Genomic DNA, 18,889 nt, shown 5'->3' with positions numbered 1-18,889 from the left:
AAGTTTCTCAGCCTGCAGCTTTGAAACTTTAAAATCAACTGAAAGCATGAAATCACAAAATTGTAGATCTGACATTTCCATTACTTCTCATTTTTCCATTTTTACACTTGTTACTGTACCTTGTATGTGTTGACCGTGTCTTAATAATTCAATGCTGATAGGGTACATTCTTCATGATGAGTACTGTACTTTTACTTTTGACCATTGACACTTTACCACTAATACTTGTTAACTAATTCTAAATTTTGACAGCAGGCCCTTTGGTAGAATATTTTCCCATTGCGGTCGTACTACTTGTATTTCTTCCACCACTGTTAACCAGCAGAGGGGGTTGTTCCTCCGTGTCAGTGACTGAATCCTGATCTATCATAGAGAAGCTACAGATCTGAATGAGAATGAATGTGAAGAGTCTTACTTTCAAAGCCTCCTGGAGCTGCTGAGCCACAGCACGTGCCTGCGGGGAGTCCCCTTCGCCACGGGCGGCCAGGTCAGCCAGCTGGGCCATGAGCTGCTCCACCTGCTCGCACTTACCCAGCATCTCCTGCCTGTAGGGGCCCGGCAGAGCGTTGGCCAGCCTCCGGCCCTCTGCCACCAGTCCGCGGATGGCTGCCTGACCTAAACACACACACACAGACAGAAAAATAAAGATCCACAAAAAACAACAACAACATTCTGCCAATTAATTATTATTAATAGTCTTCTACAGCATCAGCTTATCAGCTAATAAACTTGTGTACTGAAGTGACAAGCCATTAACTGCTCCTGGTATTTGTGTGAAATATGGACATTGTCAATTATTTCAGCATTTCTTCACATAAAATGAGCTTGGTTATGCCAGTATCAAACTTCCTGCAAACAGCTGCTCATTAAATGCTAAGTAGTTTTGGCATTTAACTGAGTGCTTGTATCAACACTAGAGGAGAAGGACAAGTATTGCATCTTCTGCATTATTTCATGTTCGTTCTTTGTAAGCCTGGCCTCCATTATATTATGTTAACCAATCAGCCTGCAGCTCTAGTGTAAACATGTAAAACGATGTCCAGGTTTGAGAGGAGACGAGCCAAAACTCTAATTACAGTGTTGGGAGAGCGTTGTGGGATGGCCTTTACAGTAGAAAGCAATGTGCACAAAGTGTCTGGTCTGCAATTTAACCACAGGAGCAGTGGAAAGAATGTGAACGAGTGTGAGAGGAAGATAGACAGAGGAGGAAGTTGGGGAGGATGGGAGTCAGACTCACCCACACCGCTGTCATCTACGGTGGGATTGTCGATCCAGCGTTGCGCCTGCTCAATCTTTCCTTCCAAGTGCACAGCTGCCTTTGCAGGCCTGCTGTTTGCCACAGCTTTGTTGGTCTTGGACTGCAGATTTTGCAGGGCTGTTGCAATCTGTTTAGCCAAAGCTCTGGCTTCAGGAGTGTCACCTTTACCCCTATAAGGAAGTTAAAACAGCAAAAATGTCTGTGGTTGTGTTTTATCATGAAGGCCTGTAAATGGCCAGCTACACTTAGAGAGCAAATAGTTTGACTAACAGCACTTCCACACTGCCAAGTTTAGTCCAAATCAGGAGTAGTTCACCTAAAAATGTAGTAAAATTAGGGGTTTTGTACTATTCCTGTTGAAGTGCAAAATCTATACTGCAGTCAACTTGTATGAAGAGGAATGAGAACAGCTTGAGTCGAATTGTAGCACCAAATCTGCTCCGACATGAAAAATAATCATGTGTGCATGTTTTAAATTTAGGAAGAGAATTTTTGTAGGGAAATTAGAAAAGATTAAACAGAAACCTCACTGCTTTCAAGCCCAAGTTGATAAACATTACTCAACACTGATTTCTCACATTTTCCTGCATATGTAAAAACAAACACCCAGCAACACTGATAAACAGATGCAATTTGATTTAGATCAGTGGGGACAGAGAGAAAGGAAGCTCAGCATAAATAAATGATGCAACATATCCAGCAGTCAATAACTCACTGTCTTCTGAGATCTGACAGCTTGGCAGTCATGGCAGCGATTTCTCCAAGAGAGCGCATGATGTCCTCTCTTTCTTTGGGGTCCTCACACATGTCTGCAATCTTTCTGGCCTCGGTGAGCAGGGCCTTGATGTTCTCCTCTCCCTCTGGGCTGCCGTTAGGGTCTGCCAGCCAGTTCTGTGGGGGTAGAACCGCACAAAAAAACATCAAATACCTGCATGTAGCGAGCTGAATCCATGTTTTTGGAAGGCATCTGTGGTTAATGACTCACCTGTGCAGCATCGATTCTTTTGGCGATGGCCTGCTTGGAGTTAGTCATGGCCTCCAGTTTCCGAGCAGCATTTTCCACCTTGCCGGTTAGCACGTCGAGCCCCCCGGAAACCTGCTGTGCCTTCTGCATGGCAGCTGGAGACGCGCCCTGACCTCTGGGGTGGACAGAAGGTAAAACACATGGATACCATAAACTGCAGCATCGTTGTGCCTTCAAAAAAGGCCACACATGCACACTTCTTTGTTTGTTGACTCAAAACTTTAAGCCTTATGGTCTTCCTGTTTTAAAATAGCACTTCCTCACTTAATGCCACAATTTCCAGACGAGGCTCAGAGGAATCTCTCAGTTTTCAGACAAGTATATCAACCAGGGGTTAAAGTAGATTATGGATTAATACCAGACAGCTGCTTTTAATCTAGCGTGACTCAGGGGTCTCTGGTGATCAGATTTCATGTCAGAAGAATATCACTTCCAGTCTTACACACTATAATCCCCTCAAATATGCTTACTGCCTTACACTGCCTACACTTTAAGGACAGAAAATGAAACCCCAGAAACACAGAAACATTTATTAATACTGTACATATAACCAATGAAAAATTAGTTATGGAATCAAGGAAACACACAGTAACAGAACACAAGATCATATAATAAAAGAGGCATGTGCTGTGTGAGACATGAGGGGAGTTATCTTGCCCTAACTGGGACACAGAAACACACAATGTGTTTTATGGTTACCTGGCCCTCATCTCAGACACCTGGTCAGTCATCTGGCCCAGCGTCTTGGCTGTGCCCAGGATATCTCTGCGCTCCTTCCCAGCACACAGTTCACCCACTTTCCCAGCTTCATCAAGGATCTGGCGGATGGCCTGCTCGCCTGCGTCCCCTGAAAACACACAACACAAGGTCAGCGCATCGATTATGTCACCAGATACAACCGGATTGTTGGCCTGAGAAGATGATAGTGACAGAACGAACAGTTAAAAGAGGAGGATGTGGAAGTTTATTACCTGGTTGAGCATTCGGATCCCTCAGCCAGTTCTTAGCCTGGGCCATTTTTGAGTCGATAAGCCCCAGAGCCCTCTTCATCGCCTCTGTGTCCTTTGGGTTCAAAAGACAGAATGTATGAATAACTTAGAAGGGAATCAATGCAACCAAAGAAAACTAAGGACGGACTCAATCAGTCATTCCATGTATAAATGTTTCTCTACAAATCATAACCTGAGTATTTCCTGTAAATAGTGTACACTGTGTGAACGAGAGTAAAGGGACAGTTCACCCCATTCACACTGAGCACAACATGCCAAGGTCTTCTAATTCTATTATATTCAAGAGAAGGCAGAAATCTCTAGGGCTGATATCTCCAAAACTCGGTAACTCACAACAAAACAATCTAGATGGATTTTCTTTAAAGAATAACTGTCTCTTTAAAGTATGTAGTCGAATAAATCTATTCATATTTAAAAATAAGGTCATGATGACTCATTGAAACTGAGCTTGGAGCGGGCAAGTCACATGGTTTATTTATTCAAGACACATACAGAAAAGTTCATGTGCAGCATCACTAACATCTGTCAGGCACAAACCATGTATCACATGCTGTTTCCATCATCCTTTCACATAATCAATAATGAGCGTGTCATGTTATAAAAGCCAAACGACACTCCATTGTATCTCAATCAGAGCGGATGGAAATACAAACAGTCTGTCCAACAGCGGCTGACTCGACAATGAGTCCCTCTCATTGTCAGAGTCTGCAGAACAAAGCAGAGTCTTGTCGGACATGTAGCAAAGCAGGAGACCAGAGCGGATGAATGAGCGGTGAAATGAGCTTATTCTCTTTAGACATGAGAATAAACATTCAGAAAACCCAAGTAACTATTCTTCATAATGCTGTCTAAATCTCCACCACAGAGTTCAGCAAGAGTTCTGAATTCTGCTGCTTGTTTCAAAGATATTCATCACAAAATATGTCTGAGCCCTCACAATAAACCTATTGTCAAAATGAAAGAAAGCAACAGGCATGTTTGTGTAAGTAACAGGGAGTGCACAAGGGAAGGGATTTAAGAAAAAAAAAAACAGGAAGTACAAAGGTGTGAACTGTGAAGTGATGTCACCAGAGCTGTGTGGGTGTATTAGTGTTCTGTTCAAACATGTGCAGCTGCTGTTCCGTCAGTAACCACCTGTGTGTGTGAGTGAACAAGCGAGTGAAGTAACATGAAAGACTGACAGGATCCTTGCACTCATATCAAATACAAACACACATTCATCAGAGCCTAAGATCAAACACGCAATGGTATTACTTAGAAATTAGACTAGGTGTAGTTCATGGCATTAGTAATGGGGATTATGGGAAGTGAAATGCATGTTTAGTGTTCACGGATTAAGATTTAGGAGCCGTATCAGTTGGATTAAAACTAAAAATGAGCTACTCATACAACTAAATCCAGATCAGGTTTTCTATGTGCTCTCCTCCTATGGCTGTTCAAGTTATCAGGTGAATGCTGAGAGAAATCTCATTAATGACACCCAAATCAATACTGCATGAGTCAGGTCAATCAATAATCAAGACGGGTTAAGGACATGCAAATGGTGAGGTTAAAATGACATAGGAGGAGGACACATAGATGCTGATACAATGTCACATCATGAAGCAAAACAAATCCATGAAAGGGGGAAAAAATCGTCAACACTTCAGAAATTCAACCTGTTTAACACTTGTTCAATAAACACCATTCCATTAGCAGTACAAAAATATCTAAACTGCTAATATACTCTAATAATAGTCAACAGTTTATCCTCTAAACTGCCTCACTACTGATAAGCACACAATGGCACCACAAAGCAGACAGCACACACATCTGTCAGACATGCTGCTGCACAACCAAGGGGCGAGAGTGGTGAGGCTTACCTTCTACAGGGGGTGAAGGGAGAAAGAAACGGTAAAAAGAAAGGAAGAACGACATAAATACAAATGTTGAACTGGACATACCGACAAGAAAAAGTGTCACCAGAAGAAAATAAGTGGCACAGGAAATAGTGTCAGGACAGGAAAGAAGCAGAACGTGCAGTGCAGAGGAGAAATGACATAAAAGAAGCCAAAAGATGAACCAGCTACATAGAGACACAGAGAAAGTTAAAGCATTCCTACTTTAAACACTAACTGTATGTAAGCTGAAAATATAGCAAAAGCATTTTTCACACCTTGAAATAAAGTCATCCTGATGAGACAAAGTGCCTTGTTAAGAAAGTTTTTAAAAAATACACCAAATGAGAATAACATCACGGCATAATGACTATGGTCTGCGGCCTCTTGCCAAAGGCATTCTGGGAATGAGTGAGAACGCAGTGAGGAGCGACCAAATTCAATCTTTTCTCATACAGACACGGCCTTCCAGCTGTGATCCATAAAAGAATGCGTAAACACTCCAAGAGCAAAGCAGTCTCTTGTTCTTCGAGTATATACATAATAACAGTGTGTGCATGTGACTTCGGCGTGTATAATTTATTGCACGTACCTTGTTGGCCCACGCATCCTCGTCCCAGGATGTAAGCTGCAGCACTCTGATGATCTCGTTGATCTCGGCACTCATCTTCTCGAAAGTGAAGTTACGGTTTTTCAAGGCCTCCTCCACACCGTGGCTGCCAGACGTCTTGGTTGTCACAAAGATTTTGATTCCTGAAAGACAGAAGACAACTCACAATAAAGATCACGATATTGCAACTCAAAAATACTGACATAAAATATAATTGTGTGGAAAATGTTATGAAGAAACGGACACAAGCGTTGTACAAAACAATAAAGAGGCTCTTCATGAAGAAGTGTGTGATTACCTGAGATGAGGATGGGCAGCAGCTCTTTGACTGTGTTCATGGAGTTGACCAACATCACACGGTGCTCCTGGTGTGTCAGCTCCTGCTGTCGCTCATCTATCATCTTTGCCATCTTTGTCATTCCTGGATACAGGGAAATAAAACAGAGGTGGAAAGGAACTGAGCATGATTGCTTAGATAAAAAACTATGAGTGGAATTTTAAAAAGTATTAGTTCAGGGGGAAATGTTGTTAATCATGATGTTTCAGCAGGTTGATTATCATGTATTTCCATGTTGAGCTACCTTCCATTATTGCTTATATTGCTAGCTGTTTTGCTTCAAGCATTGCTTCACATCTCCACACCATTCTAAATGAGGATATGAGGATCTAAATAGTCTTTCATAATCAATAAAAGGGCTGGATAATTGCTCATCTTCACATTAGATCATCAAGTAGGATTGCTCTGGTGCAGTTGCACTCTACGTTCAGGAACTGAAAAACAGACTTGTTTTAGCGTGACGGTAATTCAAAACATTCCCAAAAGAGCTTCAGAGATTTTAATCATCATGTGGAGGGGCATGTAATCCTTCACTAATCTAAAAACATAAAAACCCTTGAAATTAGAGAATGAAGGAGTAATTGATACATAAATAATTTTCCTTGGAGATTTTGTGCCCTGTGGCAGACACAATTGCACAGTGAATAGTTTATAGGGAACCAATGTAAACACTGATGGGGTCATTATTTTATAGTCATTAACTTGTGCAAACAACATTTACTTCATAATGATACATTAAATGAAAAAAACTTGTCTTTTGCCAGTTAAAGCAGAGATTTTGAGCTGTACTTTCAAAACAACAAACAAAACACAAGTGAAAGCCAACATAGCAAAAACAAAATGCTCACTCCAGCAAAAGCACCCTTAAATGTGTCAACACTGACAGCAGATCTCTGAGATACTGTCAAGTCAAGAATTTAACAACGTAATCTTGCTGCAACTGCATCAGCAGACTGACCTGGTCCCAGGTTCTTTGTGTACGTGATCAAGTCCTCCATAGACTCCACCACCTCCGCCACTGTCAGGTACTCCAGGATGCCTTTGCACACACGGATTATTTTGCGGACCTGTAATAATGACGAGATAAAACAACAACAAAAGCTAAGTAGAAAACAATGATGCAGCATTCCCAGAGAAAAGTGATTATGCAAACACAGCCCCCCTCTTCCCATTCACATTCTCTCTAATTACACTCTGATAATGCTGCCTACTGACATTCCAGCCTCTTTGTCCTGCTTCACTCCAGCTTTATGTGAACTGCTATACAGAGCCATGCCTGAGCTGCATTGGAAAACATGATGGCACCACTGACTGATGACTCCTGCTGACTGCTGCAGACAGCCTGATGTCTGCTCCCAGAGAGCTGATCTGCAACTTTTTTTTTTTTACTACTCTCTCTCTCTCTCTCTCCCAGAGAGGAACAGAACGATGGGCCTGATAAATGATACTGCTGCCTGGGTCAAGATTTAGGAAGAGATTGCGTAAGAGTTCCACAGACATGTGTGGTATATTTATCTACCTTTCTGTCTTCTTTATAGGCATTACAGCACCCAAGGGCAAACCAGACCTGTGGCAGCAGGCCTCAGCCATGCTCAAGTGTTCATTAGAAAGCCCTTTCAGCGCAGCTTCTGCTCAATGAAAATCAATGGTGCAACCTTTAACTCAATTACAAGGTATTTTATCTATGTTTTGTCCATTTCTCGCCTTCTGTTGACTAGAGGTGTTTTGTTCAGGTATTTCAGTCTCGACCCACAACTTGCTATGATACACATTATCTTTCACAGCCTTACCAATATTGGGGTTTTGAGGCAGATGACACTATTTTTTGAGCTGAATAAAAATCTGTTGACAACATGTCGGTTTAAATAGGTTTCTGCAATATATTGACATTATATTGTTTTCATGATATGATACCATACATCAACTGCATGGTTGGTTGACAGTTTTCTTTTCCTGTTTTTCTTTCTTTTGTTGGGCAGCAATATTTACTGTAAATGTATTTATGTATATAGAAAAATCAGCATTTAATTTAACTTGAATTAAAGTTGAAATTAAGCTCAAATATACACATATTTCTATCCTAAATATGTATTACTGTAATCTGGTGCATTGCAATTTATTTTGCATGCTCAAGCTCTACTCTAGTGTACTCTGGCAGCCTTGTTCAGGACATATTTGGCTCCTTGTTGGCACAGTTCACTTCCGTGCAGGGGCCATAATTCCTGGCTTAGTATCTAGTTGCACTGCAGTCAATCAGCTTATCACCAGGTCTGCTCCCTGCTTTCATTTATGTTTATATCCAGCCAAGTACAGAGGATGTGATGTCATATTGACGCATTTCCAGTCATCTGTAAACATCAGGGTCAGTCCAGATAAAAAAAAGAGAAAGAAATCTAAGCAGATGCACAAGGAGAACTGTAGAGCACAAGTGGCAGCTAAATTAATTCCTCCGCCGTCATGCGTCTCAATAAACCATGATTAAATCTGTGTTTCTGGAGTTAGGGTCAGCACCACATCCTGCAAAATGTAGAAAATTATTACACAGACACTTAACCTCTAAAACTGAAGATACTGTATCTAAAGCAAACTTCTGCTAGTAAACTGATGATTCAAACAAAATAAAGTACCTCAGCTTCATCAAAGGTCAGGAGGAGGTCAGAGGTCCCGGAGAGGATGCCCCTGGAGCCATCGATGAGGTAATCCCGAGCAGGAACAGAGTATGGATCGGCTTTCAGCATGGAGGCAGCCTGCACCAGCTTAGTGCACGCATTCTCCACTCTGTGAAAAGCAGAAGACGCTTGATTTGAAGACCGGTTACAAAAAAGGAAATCATCAGAACAAGTCATGCTGATGATAGGAAGCTCTTAACAAGCCAGATGGACATTACACATGGAAAGAGCAAATTGCCTACAGCAGAAACAGATGGAAGCTTCGAATACAGCTAGCCATAACATAACAGTAGCTGCTGTCTGAGCACGACTCTGTGTCTTTTTCCTCTTCTTACATTCTTTTCATCACCTTCGAAGCAAATACTTGAAAAGATGGAGTCTAAATCCCAGATGAAATATTTTTTATATCATCTTCCATACAGTGCAGGGGTTAAATTGGGAAATAGAAACTGGGTTCTTTACACCTTAAATCAAAGCCTAACAGTACAAATCTTCATTTTTATATGTATTTATATATGAGTTTAGGGATTGAAATTACTTAAATTTATTGCAAATTATGCTCTAAAGTAAAACAAAATTGATGTAGCATAAGAAGTGTGAACTGAAAACAAGGAGTTCAAACATCACGTGAACAGCTTACTGTAGTCTTACTCATCTTCATACTTTTATCAGTAGTTTCCTTCCTGTGCTACAAAATGTTTTTGTGCGATTAGCAGCCTGTGTGTAAACCAATACTGTTTAAAATAGGCTACAGTACAGCATGCATGAATAGACTGTTATATATCCTAACTCTGTTTTTAGTAAGTAATTTATGCAGACATACTTTACAGAATAAGAACAATATTGGTCCTCTTGAGGAAATGTCTCCTTCAAAGGGCAGCTGTTGTACTATAAATCAGTCTGATGGTGAAAATAGATTGAAAAAGTCAACTTTTTTAGTTTTTTAAGTACACTTTTTGATGATTTTTATGGGATTTAAGGATTTATTTTTCAGAGTAAACTGTATGTGTTGTGGTATTGTCACTACCCGGAGGAGAGAAGCAGCCTAAGGAATTGAACTTGAAGGTTTATGCTTGACCTTGAAAACAGTTGGCTTTCAGTCTCATTTTTTGAGCCGAAAGCTCCGGAGGAAATCGACTGAGACATACCTAAGTGAAGATTCTATGCCAAAAAGCAGAATAAATTAAAATGAAAGGACTTGCCATTTCATTTTTCAGGGAATTCTTGAGCGAGTGGGATATGGATGAAGGAAGTTGTGGGGTGCTAAAAAATGAAACCGTTTAACTCTTCTAATGGTTGAGGTACAAAGGAGAGAGGGCGTCATGTGTTGTCCCAATTGTAAAGCCCTATGAAGGTACATTTCTGATTTGTCATTTTGTCTGTATAAATGAAACTGACTTGACTTGGACTTACTGTGCATCTGCAGCATGAATATAAAAGTAACTTGTTCTCACAGGCTCTCTGGCTCTGGCCCAATTTAACCCCTGTTTCCACAGAAATGTAAATGATTGATAGTTGCTTTCTGGGTGTGATGCACTCAGTGAACTGCAGTGAGCAGCACAAACCCGTAGGCTCGCTCCTTTGATTCAGCATTGTACATGCCACCTGCATGGTGTCATAACAGCCATATTGCACATAGAAACAGGCAACAAGCCAAAGACCGACACATGTTCTAGTTCCCACAGTATACTGTCCAAATGTTGCTGCGGTAACAAGGAATCATTAATGCCGTTTTCCACATTTTTAGGCATTGCAAAGGGGCCAAACAAGAGGAGGTCAGTTTCCATTCTTCTGAGGGAGCAAGTCTCCTGCAGGATAAAGGCTAATGTATGTACATGACATCAAGGCTGACATGAGTGTGTGTGTGTGTGGTGTGTGTGGTGCGTGTGGTGTGTGGTGTGTGGTGTGCGGTGTGTGTGTGTGTGTGTGTGTGTGTGTGTGTGTCTTTGCAGAGCCAGCCAGCAGTGTCCTTCAGCGTGCACCAGCGAAAAACAGCCATGCATTAACCGGACCCCGCCAGACACTATATTTAGTGGAGACGACGCATTCCAGCACATGTGCTGATGGATGACGACAGGGTGACGATGTGACTTCGAGGCGCCAAATGTGTTGAGCCTGATGACCTGCGCCTGCCAATGCATTTCATCCCTGACCTTGGGGGGCTCCCGGGTCCCGCCTCTCCCTCCCTCGACTGTAGTGCCTCGTAATAAGGATCGGTGAAAGACTGTGATACGAACGAACAGCAGCTGGGCACGGGTTAATGATTTATCTGATGTGGAGTGAGTCACAAAAACAAAAACATTGATTAAATATATATGTACATGGCTCTTTTTCCACATCAAAAGGAAGATTATTTGTGTGTTTTATGTTTTAAGATAAACAAAAAGCAGCAGCAGCAGTCAGTGGCTTATATACATGAGGGCATGTATGAGTTTGTGGCCCTTCTCCTGAAGAGTAAAGGAACTTCTCCGTGTGCAAAAAAAGTATTTATGTTACACCAGGGCAAGATTCTGAGGCACTTAACATGCCATGTCTGACCTTTGCTTGGGCAGAACCAGCCATTACTGCAACAGATAAAGAGAGAAGGAGAGCCAAAGAGAGGCTAGTGGGTTCCAGATACTGCAGAGAGAGAAGTATTTCATCTAAATACATTTGAGAGGTTTGTAAAGGTTCTGCAAAGAGATCCTTCTGTGCTTACTTGATAAAAGCTGGTGGCATGTCCCTTTTCATGATCTGGTCCTCTGTGGTTTGTACAGTGTCCTTCCCAACCTGGAAAACAAACATTCTTTATGAGCAAAAGTCAATAAAATACGATGGAAATAAAGAGGTTATGTACGATCACTGACACACAACAGTCACTTCCAAGCAATTGTTTCTATGACCCAAGTTTTCATAATTGAAAAGCCTAGGATAAATGATTGTTCATTCATTTTTGTAATGTCTTGATCCATCCCAAAAAAATTCAATAACATCTTGAGTCGAAGTAGCAGGTGTTCAACTTGACATATCCGGTAAGTTTCAAACTGACGTCACCCACTTGTCATTCATTCTTTTTGTTTCATCTCTTTTAGAGTCACAATGCACGCACCGGGCAAAGGTCAAAGACACCCTGAGCACATCAATGGTCCATTACAGTGTCATCACAGATGCTGAACAATCACTTTTATACAACAGTTTTTATACCACTTTTATACAACAGTCGTGGAGGAGGAAACTGTGGCAGATAATTCAGGTGAACATGGTGAAAACCAGGAAACTAAGAGTTTGGATCGAACGCTTAAAACTGAGCCACCATACAGCATCCCTTAGTAGTAGTTACTGTAAATGGTTTTAGATAAATATGATTATTCTTTGATGCCTTTTGCTGTCTTGATTTGATTGCAGGACATTGTGATCACTGCTGCATATCATGCATTAATGTGCAACCAAAACATGCAGCATGACGTGGTGTTTTCAGTCAATTACACTATTAATCAAACAAAAGTTTGATTGTTGACATATTTCCTTTAATGAGGCTTTTACATTAATCCAAGACTAAGTCCAAGTCCAAGTCCACTAGAACATTGTCTGCTGACAGCACTGATGAAAAACTTTAAGAATTACTGTTAAATATTGCTACAGGAAATACTTGTTTCTGGTTGGTTTTGCAGTGTCAGCTACAGTCTAACTTTGCGTTCTTAATGAGTGCACAAGATTAAACTGCAGTAACTAAAGAAACGGCGCAAATTCTTCACACTTGATCTACTGATTCTAATTCAATCATAAGCTTCTCTTCACATCCCCTTTTTCTTTTGATAAGTGGCCACGGTATAATCATGATAATGCACTCTAGGATGTAAAGAAGCAAATTGATTTGTTGAAGTTCTTTGCCACCATCTCATCCATTATATTTTTTCATATTGGAGTCCTTGTCATGAATTATGAGTATGGCTACAATTCTGACAAGGACCCTGTAAACTACTGGGTTATAACACAACCCAAAACTTGCATCGACTTCACTTTTTAATCAGAATATGCTACATTGTTTTCTTTATAAATGACAAGCCAATTAGCAACTGTATCATATTTCAAAAGTGATAGAGGCGGCACCAAGGGTGGTCAAAAAGTCTCCTGTGGAGACAGGAAACCCCCTCACCTCAGCCGGAGCCCTGATGACTACTTCATCAGTCATGAGGATTTTGTATCAGTCAACACTTTCAGCTCTGGCACGAAGTTTCAGAGGATTGCCACAGTTGTGCTGCCTCAATAATATCCAATTCCCAAGCTTTAATGCAACTTGAGCTCACATTTTATACATCAATAGCATGTCATATGCCTGAGTAAAAACTCACAACTTTCCCCCTACGGGATTTTTGTCTTTAATCATGCAGTTTTTCAGAATGATGCCCTGTTACTTGTCCAGTGGACCATTATTTCAACGAGGCAGCTGCTGGGGGGACGCCAGGCCTCAGCACAGTTATAATGTGCAAAGCAGCTGAACGCCTCCTCTCCCTCAAATGCCAAAATGACTCACCTCCCCCATCATGACCTCAGCTCTGTAGGGAGACACAACTCACCCACGTTGAGCTGCCATGGGTGAGAGATCACAGGCGTTCATACCGGGACACAGATCATGCTGACTGGGTTAAATGAGCTGCATCCCTGCCCTTTAGGGAGATATTAAACCTTTTTTTTATATTTTACATTATTATTATAACAAATGTGAAATGACATAAAGGATTACCTCACTGTCACACACATTATTTAGCAATATATAATATTTTCAACATGTTACACTGTGCTGCATAATCTTGCGAAGTGACAGGCTATAATCTAGCCAAGGCTTAATTGATATCCATTTTAGGTAACAGATCATAAACAATACAAGGTGGAAATGAGGACTGAAACAAAATTTAAAAGGCGTTACCTCGGGCTCTGGGAATTGTTAGGGCAGTGTTTAACGATATTTTATAGACTTAACAATTAGATGGTTAATCCAAACATAATCATGCAGCTCTACTGGAAATCATATTTAAAAAAGGTAAATTCTGCTATTTATTTGCACATCTGGGATGTATTCTTGATGCTGTGGTGAGCACTCCAAGAGAGCTTGTCAACGTGTCCGACTGCAGGCAGTAGCTGAGCCATTCCAGGTGGTTGACGTGGAGGCTGTAATGGAGCAGAGCAGACATACATCTCCTCACTCTCTTTTCAACAGACCAGAGGGACTCTTGAGTAACTGAGGGGTTATAAATTAGGGCCAAAGGTTGCGCCAAACTAAAATGGGAGCTTAGCGGAGGCTGCCCATCTCAGAGCAAAGTGGCAGCGTACATATACCACCCTGACAGTCAGCCAATGAGTGGCTCTGAACAAAAGCCAACAGCAACAACTAAAGCTGTTCTGTCCTGTTCAGCTAAAGGGCAGCAGGGATGCAGACCAGGGGTATAGGGCACTGACAGGGTAGTAAACAGGACTGAGGGGGGAGGAAGTAACACAAAGACCTTACAACCTTGCCAACACTGCAGAACACAGTAACCTCCTCTAAGATTGTAATACCACTCTCCTGCCTTGTGACTTCTAATATAGAAGCTAATCAGGAAGCTTTTTGATGTAGCATATCGGTGCAGATATCGTTAAGGACATGTAAAGCAGAAGCTACATTATATTGATAAGATATATGGTGACACATCAAATTACACAGCAGCATAAACACTTCTGTGGCAAGAAATCTGCAGTAAACTAAGCTCAAAATTATTTTATTTTAATAGCTACTTCTTGATTTGCTGATCAACAGTAAAATCAACCAATGGCAATCTTGAAAACCAGTTTAACATTCAAGTCATGCTCGATATTAGCTGGTTATAGCCTGTAACATATGAGGATCTGGTTGTCTGTCTAGAGTGGAATACCTCTGGGTTTTTTGACTGTTGGTTGGGAACAATATGTCATTTTTGACATATTTTTTACTGTTATAGATGAATAACTTGATATATAAATAAATGCACTTTTCAGGTTAATTGATATTAAAATTATTTACTTGCAGCAAAACAATATTGCAATATTACGTTTGCGATATGAATTATTTTCACTGAAAAACTACTACTACAAGATTTGTAGGCCAGGACATCTCTGCAGAACTACAGTCCTTCATCACTCATCATTCTGACCTTTTCTTAGATAGTGAATTGCAGGTCTGACTGAGAAGCCAAGCTGAGTAATCTGAGCGCAGCATTGTCAACACAAAACCAAGATTTATATGAGATCAATGCAAGTTTAGACATGACCTAAACTGAACAAACTGGAGAAGAATGACTACATTATAGGCCAACAATGTGGAGGCCAAAAGCTGAGTTTAACGAGTGCTGAGTCATTTTCTCCCCAAAGCATCATGCAAGAGTGAAACAAAGCAGAGCTGAGGCTCTCAGTACTGGATTCAACAGGTCATCGCTGTCTTCCTTTTCCTGCTCCCTGCGGAGCCACTTCCTGCTGTCTGAAGTTCAAAAACAGTCTGCAGTCATACAGTGATCCAAACAATTCACTGCAAGAATAGCACAGTGACCCGAGTTCATAACTGCTGTTGTCAAGCAGTTCATGATGCCTGGCCTTCCTCGCTATTTTGAGCCTCCGTCCGAATATTGGATCACATTCTTATGATACCAACACTGACACAAACTTGACATTAAGGATGTAACTTGAGATTATTTAAACTATACGATCCTTGCAGCTAAAGACTGAACTACAATATAGTCAATGCACAATGATTTTGCTTTAATTTGCATCCGTCCAGTATCAACTCATTCTTAATCAGAGCTGACACCCACAGGCCAAACCACAACACAAATATCCTGTTCCTTGAATAGATTCTAGCACACCACTTTAAGGAAGGTTCACTTCCAGCTTCTTTTAAAAACCTTTCACTGATTCAGTGTCATCTTCTTCCAGGCTGTCACATACCACACTACTGGCCTGACAGTCTCATTTACCATTTATGTCTGGAGTGGAAACACTGACACTCCCTTTTACCATCCAAGAGTGCTGTGTGGAAACCCTGTGTTGTGAAGTAGCTTGATAAAGTGGCTGCTCCTTTAGAACAGACTTGGCTTTGTTGACAGCAGCCCATCGCTCTGCCGGGAGAAGAAAGGCCACTCTGAAAGCCTCAAGACTGCCAAGACACAGCCTGCCTTTCACATGTTGGGTAGTTTTAGCACAATGCTGTGTTAGTCATGGCGACCACTAAGATCTATGATGGCAAAATTCTGGCAAGCACCGCCACCGCTGCCTTTAGCAATGTCCTACAAATAAACCTTACGTTATTCTGCAGGTTTAGTTCTTCAAAGTGCAACTCAGACACTGATTCCCACTCTAAGTGACTTTGGACTGCAATCTGATGAGACATGCTCTCACAAATTGATGGCGCAGCACTCCATTAGCTACCCTTGATCAATAGTCTCAGAACCAGCAAGTACTGTGATCTGAGATATCAAATGACTTTTGACTAATAATGACTCAGATGGTCAGCAGAGAGGTTGCACTGAAGGTCAATGCCTTTACTGTACATCTGCCATCTAACATAGTTTATCAGTTTGGTTCAGGAAGACACATGGGGTGTCCAAGGCGATGAAAGTCACAAATCAAATGGCCTGCTTGGTCATGGCAAACAGGCCCTGCAACAAGAGAGAATATATCACAACTATCTATATCATGTTACAGGAGCTTAGCAGCTGTACAGTGTTACTAGGGAGGGGCAGTCATCAGTGTGAATCCCTGTCTAAAGATCCAGAAGAGTGAGTCGATACAACACCAGGCTTGGTCATTTTCCACCAGAACAAGGATTGCAAAAGAACAGGGATAACAAGACATTTCTTTTGTTGGGTTAGGAAATGACTACATCAAACCCAGGAATCCAATCCGATGTTTCAATATACCATAAATCTATTTGCTTCTTTCGAATGAATCTAAATCTTCCAGTGCATTGTTGGACCATCATTTGCATTTGAAATATTTAAACGATCATTGACAAAGGGGGCAAAGGTTCATGGTTTGATCAAGAGCCAACAGATGAGGTTATTTTCCCTTTTCCTTTTTAAAGTCATTTATTTTATCAGCAATCAGACAAAAAAGCACCGATTCCAGCAACTGGGAAAATGCTGAATGTCGGATCTGGTAATCAGCCAGGTAATTGGTCTATCCTGACTTAGTATTGCGAACTTTCTAATGAGTGTGGGTGCACATTATACAGGCCATATTGGCCTGTTTCCTGCTCCAAAAGTCCAAGGAGATACAAACATGCAGCTGCTATGTGAGCTCCTCAAGAGGTTATCGTAGATGCTGCTAACATCAATTATATCAGAGCAGGAGAATTCAATTCATTGAAGGAAGAGAAAGAGTTTGATTACCAACTGGCTCCACTGGTGGTGGCGCTCTCCTACTGGTGATCTGATTGGTTGAAGCTTTGAACACCATGACAGACGGTGACAGATGGACCATGCATTTACCTTCCAAGTATTTTTTGGAAGTGCCTGTCCTATTCCAAACAGTTTCTTGTGGCTTCTTTCCAGATGGATTCGTGAAACAAACTATCTGGCACATCAGGTTAGCTCTAAAAAAAACCTCTGTCAATAATTAGTTTTAGTTTTTTCTGGCAGATACTGGGGGTAATTTTCTGATAATAAATTCTTCTTAAGTATTTCATATAATGAATTAGTACCTCATACCCAAATATTTACACTTCTTGTACCTTATCTGTGCCCTTAAATACTTCAAATGTTTGGTGTGCAAGCTTCTGGTTTAGAGCATTGTCACTACTTTTATTCCCGGCAAAGCACTAAATGAAGGTAAGACTCTATAAAATACAACACAGCCTATGTGAGCTGCCTTCAAATGAATCAATTCCTTCAAAGTTAATGTTTGCTTTCAATCATGATTTTAACTCGATTATTTTGGAAAAAGTGACAGCCCTACTCCATTGTATCCTTTGTAATGGTCTGCAGCCATAATTGCCGAGGGAGAGGGGTTTCCCTTCCCTGGCTCGCACTCCTGTTCCTGAGAGGGGCCGACAGCTGCCGGGTCTTCCTGACTTGGCTTCCTGCGTTTCCTCATCAATTCAATACTCCTCTGTGTCCTCCTATTCTGACAAATTTCCATCCGACTGATGAAAAAATAGACTAGAGGTGTACTTCGAATCCATACCACAACACTGCATTTATGTCAAGACTAGATGATCTCTTTTCACTACAGACTACACAAACATTTCAGACTCTGATCACTGTATGGTTGCCAAGATCACAGAGCAAAATGGTTTGCAGCATGAAATGATTTCCCTTGATAAATTGCAGGAAGCAGGAGTACCAGGTAATAGGAAGCATTTTCTTTTGTAAGCCTTCAAGCACTTTCGTCAATGAACACAATACATTTGTTTCCCATCGGTAAAGGATTCATGAAGTAGGTGTTTAGAATGACTGTTCAAGAGCTCATTAAATACTGATACACTTATTAAGCTATTTGAAAACATCCACTTGATGTACCTGCTGTATTTCTCTTAAAGTTTGAGAAGCTGAGGACACTTTTTTTGTTTTTTTCTTTAGAACAAGTAAAATGTATTAGACATTTTTCAGATAGACCACAGTTGAACCCAACTTCCTGTATTTGCTCTTCTTTAGCACCATTGCACAAAGCACAGTGGTATTTTGTAACCTCACTAACATTGCAGAAGATGTGAGACGTTTTTTTTTTTTTAATCCAAAGAGTGATCTGCACACAGGAGCATCTCTACGACTCATGTGAGCCTTGTTATCCGTGCAAACAGGAAGACTTACACTTACAACTTGATCCGTTCCAGGACCGTACATCACTGGCATTCCTTTTCCTTATCCCACGCCTATAAAAAGGAGCTATAAAAATAATGAAGTAACAGGCCTGACATAAAAAGGGCCTGTGTAGTCAACTCAAAAGAATGACTGCTGACACAGAGAAGCATGTTGTTCTTCCATTTACCCTAGCAGGAAAATATGTCAACTCTCAGAATCACTTGATATACATTAAAAACATTTCAATGCCTATTACGCTGTGATGTAGATGGTAAATACATCTTTGCTCTGAATGTTTTAAATGTAACAGTTTCATAAT

The 18,889-nt window shown here is 41.0% G+C and overlaps 1 protein-coding gene across 1 annotated transcript in view; it reads right to left on the bottom strand.

Annotated features, from left to right (window-relative positions):
* LOC141015347 (vinculin) overlaps positions 1 to 18,889 on the bottom strand; it is a 28,342-nt gene that overhangs the window by 4,328 nt on the left and 5,125 nt on the right. Inside the window, exons 2-12 of the mRNA XM_073489384.1 lie at positions 11,484 to 11,554; positions 8,744 to 8,894; positions 7,075 to 7,183; positions 6,078 to 6,200; positions 5,762 to 5,922; positions 3,254 to 3,344; positions 2,982 to 3,129; positions 2,244 to 2,397; positions 1,974 to 2,149; positions 1,238 to 1,428; positions 416 to 615 (exon numbers count right to left, since the gene is read on the bottom strand). Coding sequence (XP_073345485.1) covers positions 416 to 615; positions 1,238 to 1,428; positions 1,974 to 2,149; positions 2,244 to 2,397; positions 2,982 to 3,129; positions 3,254 to 3,344; positions 5,762 to 5,922; positions 6,078 to 6,200; positions 7,075 to 7,183; positions 8,744 to 8,894; positions 11,484 to 11,554 — 1,575 coding nt within the window. The remainder of the gene's footprint in view (positions 1 to 415; positions 616 to 1,237; positions 1,429 to 1,973; positions 2,150 to 2,243; positions 2,398 to 2,981; positions 3,130 to 3,253; positions 3,345 to 5,761; positions 5,923 to 6,077; positions 6,201 to 7,074; positions 7,184 to 8,743; positions 8,895 to 11,483; positions 11,555 to 18,889) is intronic.

The sequence above is a fragment of the Pagrus major genome, chromosome 20, assembly GCF_040436345.1.
Source record: "Pagrus major chromosome 20, Pma_NU_1.0".
NCBI lineage: Eukaryota > Metazoa > Chordata > Actinopteri > Spariformes > Sparidae > Pagrus > Pagrus major.
Note: the sequence above shows the minus strand (reverse complement) of the source record. Positions and strands in the feature narration are given on the sequence as shown.